General features: G+C 29.6%; 1 protein-coding gene across 1 annotated transcript; it reads right to left on the reverse strand.

Moving 5' to 3' along the window:
- Positions 1 to 4559: 4559 nt before the first annotated feature.
- Positions 4560 to 11700, reverse strand: LOC119632264 (protein rhomboid-like). The gene is made up of 4 exons (XM_038025087.1): positions 11375 to 11700; positions 6373 to 6860; positions 5333 to 5804; positions 4560 to 5143 (listed from the first exon to the last, which is right to left on the reverse strand). Exons 2-4 carry the CDS (start codon positions 6706 to 6708, stop codon positions 4830 to 4832), a joined length of 1122 nt encoding a protein of 373 aa, XP_037881015.1. The 5' UTR covers positions 6709 to 6860; positions 11375 to 11700; the 3' UTR covers positions 4560 to 4829.
- Between the last annotated feature and the right edge of the window lie 510 nt (positions 11701 to 12210).

Here is a 12210-nt window from a genome sequence, read left to right on the forward strand (position 1 = left end):
AAAGTGCTTTTATGCTAAGCGTGATTTCTCGTGGACACATCAATGATTTCAGTTGATATGCATTATACATGAGACTATCCATGGAATGTACACTCATTTAGATGAAATTGCAGAAGCAAAGTCAGATTTCAGAACATACGGGCAGAAGTATATCTGGTCGTTTTCGACCGCGTATAAGCAAGCATCCAGATATGCGAGGAAAGTGAGTGACCCTCTTGACCTCCGGCGTAGTATAAAATGCACTGTAGTCACATCTAAGCATCTCATCATGGCAACTTTTATACCCGTCACTAAAGAAATATTCACAAATCCTGCACTGTAGGGTCTGAGCTACCGGAAAGTTCCTTCTGTTTTTAGAAACCCAAATCCCGAATATGATTTATTGAGCTGAATCAAGCCTTTTAGAAATCTGCGATCGTGTCGAAAAAGGATTTGATCTTAACAATATCGTCGTCGATCAAAGATGATGTAGAAGCGTGATTTATCAGAAAGATCAAAATTACTTATTTCACACTTTACGAACGATCTTCTGCATGTTGTTAGAAACTACACCTTAACTAAAGACTTTCAATAATTTTTTACCCCTTTATGTAGCATTTTATTCCTCGTTGCAATTCGTATCGAATACAGTGGCGTCAATGAAATTTAAAGTAGCCATGTGCACACGATCGAGTCTCACTGAACACTATCATGAATCATTTTCGTTTTAGTTCCTTTGCTAGGTTAGTATGTATGCATTCGGTGGTAAAGAGGAAGAGCCAAATATTAATCAAATAAATGTACGCATGCGTGTTGAAAGTTGTTGTAACCGAAACGGACAGAAGACTGAGTATATTCTTAATTTAAGTTACATTTTCCATCGACATATGCATGCATGTGCATCCGTGGAATGTCTGGGGTAAATAAAGAAATTTGAACTTTAAAAATATGCAGTTTTCGCACGCATGTCGAGTAGGATAAAATGTATGGCAGTGGGTGACAGTACAAAAATTGAGTTTTTTCAGTTGTTACGCCCAAATTAAAATCGATGCAATAATAAAAATTTCCACTTACATTTTATGGATGATTCGAGAGTAACTGTTTAAAAATGATAAAAAATTCGGCCATCATCGCCCAATATATCGTAATACGTTTTTTGTTTTTCGTTACGATTCAAGCCGAATATAATTTTCTTACTTATGTGGTTGAAAGCGTACAAACATTACTGTCGTTTTCCCAGCAATTGCGTTATCTTTTCGAAAACAAAGGACTTGATTGCTTTTTTTAAAACATCTCCTAATCGTTACTCCCTTCCCAATGAAGCAAAAGCCCTCGTTCGTCATATTGAAACTTTTAAATGCTTTCTTCGATCTTACCGTACCACTATTTTCAAAAACTCTTTAGGAGGCGTCGAACAATTGCTGCGGTAAATGTAGATTTCCTCTTTCTAAATTTGGTTAGTGAGCAATTTTACTAAATTACAATAAGAAAAAAACCATAGTCCAATGCTTAATAGGTTTTAAGTCCTATGTTCAGCAAATGTTTAATTTGTTGTTCAACTCCTATAAGATAAGCGGTAAAGCAGATCATCAATAGAAAAAAGGATTTCTCTGAACGGATTGTCACGCATTTATATTGCTTTCAAAAAATTAAAAAAAATATATATTTTATGTACAAATATTTTATGCACTTCTACTTTCATATGGAAAACGACGTACATTACCAGTACTTGATGTTTTGCTTTCTTGTTTCTTTTGTAGAAATTGCAGTGAGTACAAGTTATTATAACCTGCGAAAAGAGGTGTTGATGACATAATACTTAACGCACATACAAATATTATTTTAAACCGAATGAACTAGGCGTCCTTCTTTTCTAATGTTATTATAAAAATTAATTCATCTTGTAAGAAATACAATTTACTTCGACAGCAAAATACTACAAAACACTTTACGTTTCGCAATTTTCATTGTCCCCATGGAAAAGCTACTAAGGGGGAACAAAAGTCTTCAATTTCTTGCTATAAGATCTAATTCCCCTTGGAAAAACGTTATGTGGACTCTGTGAACGCTACCTTTTACAATTCCTCTGACATAGAATTGAAAAATACATTTCGCAACTATTTTGTACAGTATGGTTGCAACAAATAAACAAAAAAAAAAAAAAAAAAACGATCTACGATATATTTATTCTATTCGCAAATTTCTGAACGAGGCAAAGTTTTCAATGACTTAAGGTTGTGGTCTACTTAGGGCCACTTTTAGCCATCTAAAACGGTTTCCATCGACATGACCTATTACGGGGTGATACAAAGAAATTACGGCCGTTCTTATAAAATAGTGAAGAGTATGGTAGATAGGTGGTTGGCTATGTGGAAGGACCAAAAAGAACCACTACATTAGCAGAGTTCATTGGAAAATGTCCGACATCATTCGAAGCGAAGGAAAATTCAAAATGCCCGAATATAGGAATTACATCTTGGGGTGTAAATATTTTTCACAGACAGCCATTTTGTCGTTTCAACTTTTCTTTAATAAATTCTTCTAATTAAATTCATTTTCTTGAAAAAGTGGATTTTTATTAAGCATAGAACAAATTCGCAATTTAAGCTATTAAGCTTTAAAGGCTAATATCGAAATAATTCCTATTTGATTTTGATGTTTCGACTTTTATTATGAAAGTGTATCGCAAGCATTCAATTGGAATTGAAAGAGTCTGCGGTTTAACGATGCTGTTAGAACGTTGAAATCCCTCATATAAATTTTTCCTTCAATAACATAAAATAACATGTATGTATTTGTATTTAACACACCTTTATTGTTTTTTATTTTTTATTTTTTTTGTATATTTTCACTTTATTCATTTTCTTCTTTTTTGAGAAGAAAAAAAAAAAAAAAAACACGCACACGAATTCATATATGTACGTAATTTTTTATGTATGTATGCATATATGTATGGCTGAGTACGTTTAGATAGAGATTGAGTACAATTTCAAAATACAGTTAGAGTTTGATTTTAATGGAATTTTATTATTCAATGTCATATATTTTCTTATTTTGTTCATTTTTTTTTTTTTTTTTTTTTTTTTTTTAATATAATACGAAAGATTCAGTTTGCAAAACACTAATACACCGACAATTATGTACAATGCACAATGTACAATACAATACCTAAAAAAAAAAAAAATTTCCTACATACATATTACAACACTGCTGAAATTAAATATTGTCCTTATGAATATAACATAAAAGAAGCGAAAACGCAAAAAAAAAAAAAAAAAAAAAAAAAACCAGTTGAAGAATGTTAAAATAACATTTCATCAACAGACTACAGTAAAATTGTGTTACAGAGAGAAGGTGACTTACAGTTTAATTCCAGTCTGTTTAATAACATTATAAAAAGACATTAACATTCTGACTTTTATACTACTTTCAATTAGAGTATTTTATCATAGATAGATATACTCGTAAATTCTCAGCTTATTTTCTCTCATTTGCAATTTGAAACAATTGTAGTAGTAGTAGTAGTAGTAGTGGTAATAGTAGTAGTAGTAGTGGTAGTATTAGTAGTAGTGGTAGTAGTAGTAGTTGTGTAATAAGTAAAATTCTTTGGTTTTCCTTGTGTATATATTCACTTTTAGCTGTGTTCGTTACTTACTTAATGTACGTATATAGGCAGGATAGGCAGGATTGTATCTGCTTAGTGTAGAGTATGTGTGACAGATATTTATTTAAATAAACAATAATAATAATATTTAAATAAATAAAATTGAATAACGTTTCACTTTTTTCTTGCTTTTATTGATTTATATAATAAATATATAAATACATGTTTGCTAGTGTGTTGCGGAGAAAGGAAAAATCAAAAGAAAAAAAAATTTCATTTAACTAAACCAAAATCGTATCTGTGAATTTCATAGGAATTTTCTTTTTCAATTTTTTATAGTTTCGCTATTATTATTATTATTATTATTATTATTATTTTTGAAACAATGATTTTGTTTGCTTTTCGCTTTCCCTAATACTATAGTACAATACTTATATTTGTATAAACCTATTTAATATTATATATTTAATTAATTATCATCAATTAATTAATTCTTTTTTTTTTCTTTTTTTTTTTTCATAACATTCGTTTGATTTTGATTTGACTAGTGTGTGAATGAGTGTTATTGGTGCATGAGTATGTGAATGAGAGTGAAGATTCGTATTTGCATTTGAATGTTGAGCATTCATTTAGATCATATCTTGTTAGCATAAGTTAATATAAAAAAAAAAATAAATAAATAAAAAAAAAAATAATTATAATGAAAAATATTAATAAATAGAAATTAACAAACAATGAATTTTTTTTAATTAATTTTTGTTTACATAAACTTTCTGTTTTTTTATAAATTATATATTAAATTATAATACATACATATACATATATGTATACATGTATAAGGAAAAAATAAATAAAAATAATAACATTTAATAATAATAAATATATAGAACGCACACGCATATTACGTAAGTGCAAGTATTAGAAATGTTGTATTTCTTTCTCTAAATTTTTGTAGTTAACTGAAATTTTTAATTGGTTTTTTTTTTTTTTTTTTTTTTTTTTTTTTTGTGAAATAAATTCAGTCTTTGGTAGTATTATCACAACATTTGTTTACACAATTTGGGTTCGTTTAAATATTTATTTTTCAATAATTTATTTAGGAAAAATTTTACGTACGCGCTTGGCTGGTAACTAACTGCCTTTCTTCTTTTAGGGCTTTTATTAAATATATTTATACATATATATGTATATATGTATATGTATATATACACATATATATATATAGTACGTACATATATTTGATGATTTACGACACGCCCAGATCGTGTAGCAAATGCTGTGTAATAACTTCACCCTGTTCCTCCATAAGTTGTGCCGTCACCGTGTTGATAAGATTGAAAACAATCGCAAAGACAGTGAAAGCGCAATAGATGCTTAAGGCCAACCACCAAATGAGATTATCATAGGGACGACGCTCAAAACTTTTAAGCACCAACAAGCCAATGGTAAGGCCGGCTAAAGCTCCAGTAAGATGAGCTATGTAAGAGACGGGAGGAGCTTCATTTAGCTCGTCAGCGGCCAGATATTGTGTATAGAACGCATATCCCAGATCGCAAAGTACTGTCATTTAAATATATGATAACAAAAGAAAAAAAATAAAAACAAAATAAATAAACAAAGAAAGGAGAAAGAAAAAAAAAAAAAAAAATGTCAGTAAATATCGAAACAAATTGTAATTATGTTAAATAAATGTCATGAATAGTAAGCGAAATTACATAATAATATAGGATAAAATTTTCGTAAACTTACCAAATATCACCACAGAAACGAGCTGAGCTACTGCATATTTCATTTGGCCGTAATTCAATGTTATATTAGCCAAATGGGCAGCCAATAAAGCGTAAACTCCGCCGCTTGCTCCCACTAAATAGACTTCCGAATCTACCACACTAGTACCCAATGAACCGGCAAAGACGCCAGCAAAATAAATGATTGCTATGCGAGCTGAACCATGCATAACCTCCAGTGGGATGCCGTAAAATAACTGAATGACAACATTGAAGCCCAAATGGAACCAATTGGCATGAAGAAACATATACGATATAAAACGCCACACTTCCAAACGACGATCCGGTCTATAAATAAATACCGAGTCTGTTGGTATGGCCATCGGTAAATCTTGCGGTTTTACCAATCCACGTGCAGAGGAAGAAGAGCTATGTGAAACGGAAGCGATTGACTCCTTCTGAACGGTGACCACATCGTAAATAAAAACTGCGATCTAAAAAAATTTTTACATATTTATGTAAAATAAATTTATATTTTTAGAGGAAAAGGCAAATTTAAGGCAATAAAAGAATGAAAAAAAAAAGAGAAGCAGAAAAGAACAAAAGATTTACTTTCCGCCAAGAAATGTCTCTAAACAATTCGAGTTATTGATTGTAAAATGAAGCAAATTTCCCAGCAATTTTCCGGAAAATGCACGCATTTATATGCTTCCCTTTTTTTATATCCATTAGTTATGTTTTTTTTGCGAGAAATAGTTTTCAGATCGTTTTAATTAACGTTTAAACTAGAGCTAGCGATTGCTGTTGTTAAGGAAAATTTGTTAATCATGTTCGCATCAACGTACAAGTTAAAGGAAATATGAAAATAATAGTTTATATATAGAAGTATTCGCGAATCGTTTTTCACTTTTGATTTGATGAGAGGACGTATAGACAGACAGATGCGAATTTGAAAATTATCTAATGGGTCTTATGTGAGCTAGGGAAGGAGCAGACTATGGATAAATCCTAATTAAATCATGAAATACATTAATTCAATTATCTTTCATAGTCCATACTTACCTCGATTAATGAAATCAGCAAAATAAATATTGGCCAACTTTTGGTATGATCAGCTTTAAAGTAAACCGCTTCAATATCGTTAGCTTTATGTGTGGAGCCTGTGGATACTCCAATCGCTAGGGTGTTGGTAGTATGAGAGTTACCGGTGGGCTTCTCCATGTAAATGTGTTCACTGTGCCTGGTACAACAGGTGGCGCTGTTCACACTGCTATCAGTATCATATGACGATGATGATGCCGATGAGAATGTTGCTGTTGTTGGAATGTCTATAACGATCGATTCGAAAGTGGAATCTAAAGATCTGGGTGCCTCTGTCGCTCCTGACTCTGTAGTCATCTTCTTGCTGTTCTTTCAACTTTTTCTTTTATTATTATTCTTTGTTTTTTTTGTTTTTTTGTTTTTTTTTTAAATGTTTTGATATATTCTTCTCTCTACTCGAGAGTGAGTGTTTATTGATATAAAACACAAATTTTTAGCGCCTGCTTTAACTGTAATAGAAAAAAAGAAAATAAATAAATAAAAGAAAATAAATAAATAAAAACAATAAGAAATAAGTAAAAACAAAGATATATTTTTTACAGTTCATTTATGTTGTTGCTTTTTTTTGTAAATTTGCTATTAACGGAATAATTAAGTATTTGATACGATTTAACAAAACACAAAACAGCAGACCCCGACCACAGGAGCAATAAAATGTAAACAAAATTTTTTTTTCTTTTTTTTATATTATATTCTGTACATATATATATATATATATATATATATAGATACATATACATAGATATATATATATTCAATATCGATCGTTACGCATTTCTGTGGTATTTGTTTATAATTTTGCATCTGTTTGTATGTGGGTATGTATGGGTGTACGAATGTCTGCCTTTATAAATTTATATTAAGTAAAATGTTTTAAAAATGCACTCTGTTGTGCGTGCAAGTAATAAAGTGCTATGGATCGATATTAAACGCTGGCCATAAAGAGAGGCGGCGCAATTGTTCTATGGCATTTAGTTTATTTGCTCAAAATTAATATAAGGAACAAAAAAATCCACTAATTTTTATACATCTTTTAAGCAAACGAGATATAACCTAATTTTTTTGTTTTTGTTTTTTTTTTTTTCAAATTTTAATTTTTCAATAAATATTTCCTGTGGCAGACGGCATTTTCTCATTTGCGGTGGGCAAGCAATTGTTACTAAGCTCTCTTGGATGATTAGTAAAATGCATTTCTCAGAATTTTATTGCAGTAATTTTCTTAAAGACAAGCACGATTATCTATATATCAGTTTAAGACAAAAAAAAAAAATAAATAAAAATAAAATAAAAATAAATAAAAAAAAAAAAAAAAAAATAAATAAATAAAGAGCACCAAATATATATGTATGAAAATGACAGCAAGAAAAACAAAAAAAAAAAAAAAAAAAAAAAAAAAAACTAAGAATAATAACAGAACACAACAATATAATGGATTCTATCTAAATATTCAAACTAGCAAACGACAAAAGCTTTTATTAAATTATGTTTAATCGTACATGCATTCAATTACTCGCTTTGACAAGGAACATAACAAATCATTAAATTTGTATTACGCACACATGTACGCAAATATCATTTAGATATGCTTATACAGTTTTCAATTTAATGCTAGAATCATGCTGTGTACGTTAATCTGCGTATAAGCGCATGTATATGTAGCTCAATAGGGTTTCATAACATTGTGAAAATAATTTAATGAAATTTCCGGAAAATGCAAAATCGTTGGCGACTGCTTTTGAATAAATATAAAAAAAAAAAAAAAAAAAAAAAAAAAAACACGCCAAGTTGAAATGGAATTTTTTCCACAACAACTCTCTTTCGCTGCTTATTTAATGAATACATTTTGGAAAAGTAAAGAAAAAAGAACATAGGCTCCGCTAAAAGATATAAGAGTAATTAGGATATGTAAGTGCAAGCATTCTATTGCATAACTTTATGATAGGATAGCATACGGCACTAACTCTTGCCATATACAATGAAGCGTTTTGAGCATTACATTCACCGGCACAAACGTTACGCAGGATTATCTTATGGAACAAAATTTACTCGTAGAACATTCGTAACAGTATAATGAGAAACTTGTTATTATCCAAAGTAGATCAAAATGCTATGGCAACTGGGGCTTCGTCTCATTGGATATTTGTCATAACTTAGCGTAACGTCAATAAGTCCGTAAAATTTTTAAAATCCATTTCGTAGATAGAGTCTTTAGACCCTATTCGAGATTTGTACGGACAGAAGAAGAGACTAAACTGATTAAATTCATTCCGTGTCTCGTGCATAGTTCGTACGTAGTTCTATATCTTACATATATCTAACCAATGTTAACTTATGTTATGCACTCTCTGCAGTGGTAATAAACAAATTTATTTCACCATCCATTCACCATGTACTATAAATGCCACCTTTTAATTATTTCGATAGATTCAGAATAATTTTCGGAATCCAGGTGAATTTGTCTGCCCGTCTGTTTGTCCGTCGTTTGTCGTTTTCTTGTCTTCAGGCTTATAAGCCGCCATTTTTAAAATAATTTGACAATACACGAACGTGTTTTGGCGCAGGGACGAACGTTATTGAGAATGCTTCGGATGAGAACATTTTTTCGACAAGTTGTCATTAAGAGTCGCTACATGAATAACTGTAGCAGGGTGTACTTAGGGATAGTTTTTACTTTAATGTGTACAGTTATGATCTGCATAGTGTTTGTTTAAGAAAGTTTGGAAAAAGTAAATGTTTACTGTCGGCTACTTTTCTATGATTCAAAAATCGCCGATGAATACATTTGTACACGTTTTTGTTCTTCCTTTTACCGCATTGAGAAATTATTTGAGGAATAATGGTCAAGCCTGACTAATCTAATGTTCATTTCAGTTATTGGGCGATACATGCATAATCGAATGGAAGATGGAGAAGCACGAGAAATATTTATTTTTGCATGAGTTTCTTTATGCATATTTATTAGAAAACAAAAATGTTAATTACTTTATTATTATGCCTGTGTATATGTGCGAATATATATGTCTTTATATAGGTGCATTTTATACACCAAGCAGTCATGTTTATTAATTACGAAAACCACACTTGAGTTATTTGTTTAACATAGAAGAGTTAGAAAAAAAAAAAAAAGAAAAAACAAAATAAAACAAAAAAAAAACTTTGTTTTTTTTAAGTTTGCGTACCAAAAAATCAAATAGCGTAACAGCATAAGCTATAAATAAAATATAAATATCAGAAGATGCACGCATATGTACATACATTCGTATGTACGTATGTATATTTATGTGTCTGTATTCATAATAGTAATAATAATAATAATAATAATAATAGTAATAATAACAATAATAAAAATATTGCATGTTGCACGTCTAATATTAAATTAAAAATTGCTATTTGATTGCATGTGTCTGCATATGTATCTTCGCATGTGCATAACTGTTTTATAAAACAAGAAGCAAAAGAAGATAAACCCAACCACACTTTATAAGTTAGAGAGAAATCTAATAAAGCACACAATTAAACCATAAATATAATGCAATGCCATGTAATGCGCCTGCTGCATACCATGGCGCATAATGCATTGTGTTTCATGCATTTACCGTGCATCAATAGCAAAAGATAATTTCTCAATAATGTAATATATAAATAAATAAATATATATAAATGTATATACAATTTACGAATGAGTAATTCTATATACGTACATAACTAAATATCATATTAAAATATATAGCGATGGGAAGAAAATTTATCTAGTGTGTTGGATGCGTGATAATGCACAAACCTTCATATGTTATATATATGTATCTGATTTTCATAATACTCGATGATCTACGAATTTCAAGTTAGAATAAATATTAAAATTTGGTTTTTTTCTTAGTTTTCCTCATTTTTTTTTCATTTGTAAACACCAAAATCCATATACATATATACATATATACTTAGCAGCAGTGTTTCTATGAAAAGCTTTCTTGAGCATTACATGATAAAAATAGACCTGGTATAGCGATTATGCATTGATGTTTGAAAGCACAACTCATGCAAGATTAAATAAATCGAATATTTCATCTAACACACAACTATTACTTATTGATTCTTAAAAATATCGATTCGTCCTTCATTATTATATTGTAAAATTAATTAATCCGCAATATTGTTGCTAGAATTGGTAACATTTGGGGGTCAGTTGCCAAATGTTGTTGATTAAGTAATGGCACATTGCTAAAGAAACCGTTCGATAATATGCCTGCTTGTCAGAAGTTTTGATAGCTAATTAAACCAAAAAAAAATTGAATTCCAATCGAAGGGTACTCGGTATTCAGTTTAGGTCATGAAATGTTTGTTGCTGCGTATAAATAGTTCTTTTTCCTCTTTTTTCTGATTCTATAGACAAGAATGCGCACTCAATGCCCTTTGCTACACATACATATATATATATATATATATATATATATATATATATATGCTGCGAATGTAACACTATTTGTAACTGTATAGTTTTTTTTCTTTTTGTTTCTTGCGAATATTGTTAAAAAAAAAAAAAAAAAAAACCTCTAACCACTTTGTTGTTACTTAGCTTTGAATGAATAAAACGAATATTTGAATGAATGAATGAATGAATATTTGTGTTATATTGTGTACATATAGCGGCTGTTTGAATGCGTGCTTCTTTACTTTTTCTTACAATTCAATAATGATGTTACACTTTGCGTGTGCGTGTGTGTGTGTGTGTTTTTATTTAGTGTATAAATGTCATTAGGGTTAACCGCTTTTTGATTAGTTTTTAAATTTATCAAAGATTTTTTTATTTAAATATTTTATTGCCTTTTGTCATCACGTTGCTATATTAGTGTTCGTGCTGTTGTTGTAGTTATTAACAAGACATTTTTTTATTTTTATTTTTATTTTTAATATACGCGCACTTATAACTTAACGCAATTTAAACATAAAGGAACACATTTCTTACCTTATTAACGATCAATAATTTTTGTTGTTGTTGTTGTTGTTGTTGTTGTTTAAGGAGAAGAAAACAAAACAATATAAATATAAAAAATAGTCCACTTGTCTCGTTCGGGGTCACACAACACTACGTAATGTGCAAAACACAAAGTGAACAGCAGCTGCTTTGTTGTGTTTCTCTACAGATCTTTTTCAATGCGGTTTTAATTGCCGTTACTGTTGTTGCTTAAATGGATATATGTTTATGAACAAATACGCGTAAAACATTAAAATATTGAATGACTTGGTTTTTTTTTTCTTTGTAGAATTCGCGTTATATATATATATATAACGCTATATATATATATATATATATATAGATATATATATATGCATATACATGTATGTATATGTTATAGCTTATATGTGCGTTTGTTCATGTTACATGTAAGCTTTTTTCTTTTTAATAATTCCTTATTTAATTTAATTTTTTTTTTAATGAAAACGAAAAAAAAAAAACATAACTTAATTATTACGACATTATTCACATAAATAATAATACAGAGTTGTTAGGTGTGTGTGTGTGTAAAAACTTTATTAAATTCTTTTGCCGTGATGGTAGCCCCCGCACGATCGCGTTTCAATGCAATTCTTATGTGTGAACTGAACTTGATGTGACTTCGTTTTCCATTCAAGAAGTTTTGTGAAATTTGAATTTTTAAACTTTTGTAATAATTGCACCTCAATTGGAACAACTGATGAGTTTTCTTATTGAAAACATTGTTTTCTTTTCTTTTTTTTTTTTTGATTCGAAGACGATTTCTGTTTTTTTTGTTTTTGTTTTTTTTGTTTTTCCGTTCAATT

The sequence above is a fragment of the Glossina fuscipes genome, unplaced genomic scaffold (genome assembly GCF_014805625.2).
Source record: "Glossina fuscipes isolate IAEA_lab_2018 unplaced genomic scaffold, Yale_Gfus_2 1, whole genome shotgun sequence".
Taxonomy (NCBI): Eukaryota; Metazoa; Arthropoda; class Insecta; order Diptera; family Glossinidae; genus Glossina; species Glossina fuscipes.

What these genes read in the sequence shown, in the direction of transcription:
- LOC119632264 (XM_038025087.1), bottom strand. Translation starts at nt 6,708, where the DNA reads ATGACTACAGAGTCAGGAGCGACAGAGGCACCCAGATCTTTAGATTCC. An exon ending in TGCTGATTTCATTAATCGAG is followed by an intron (nt 5,805 to 6,372) that starts GTAAGTATGGAC and finishes AAATTTTTTTAG; the next exon opens with ATCGCAGTTTTTATTTACGA. An exon ending in CGTTTCTGTGGTGATATTTG is followed by an intron (nt 5,144 to 5,332) that starts GTAAGTTTACGA and finishes TTTAAATGACAG; the next exon opens with TACTTTGCGATCTGGGATAT.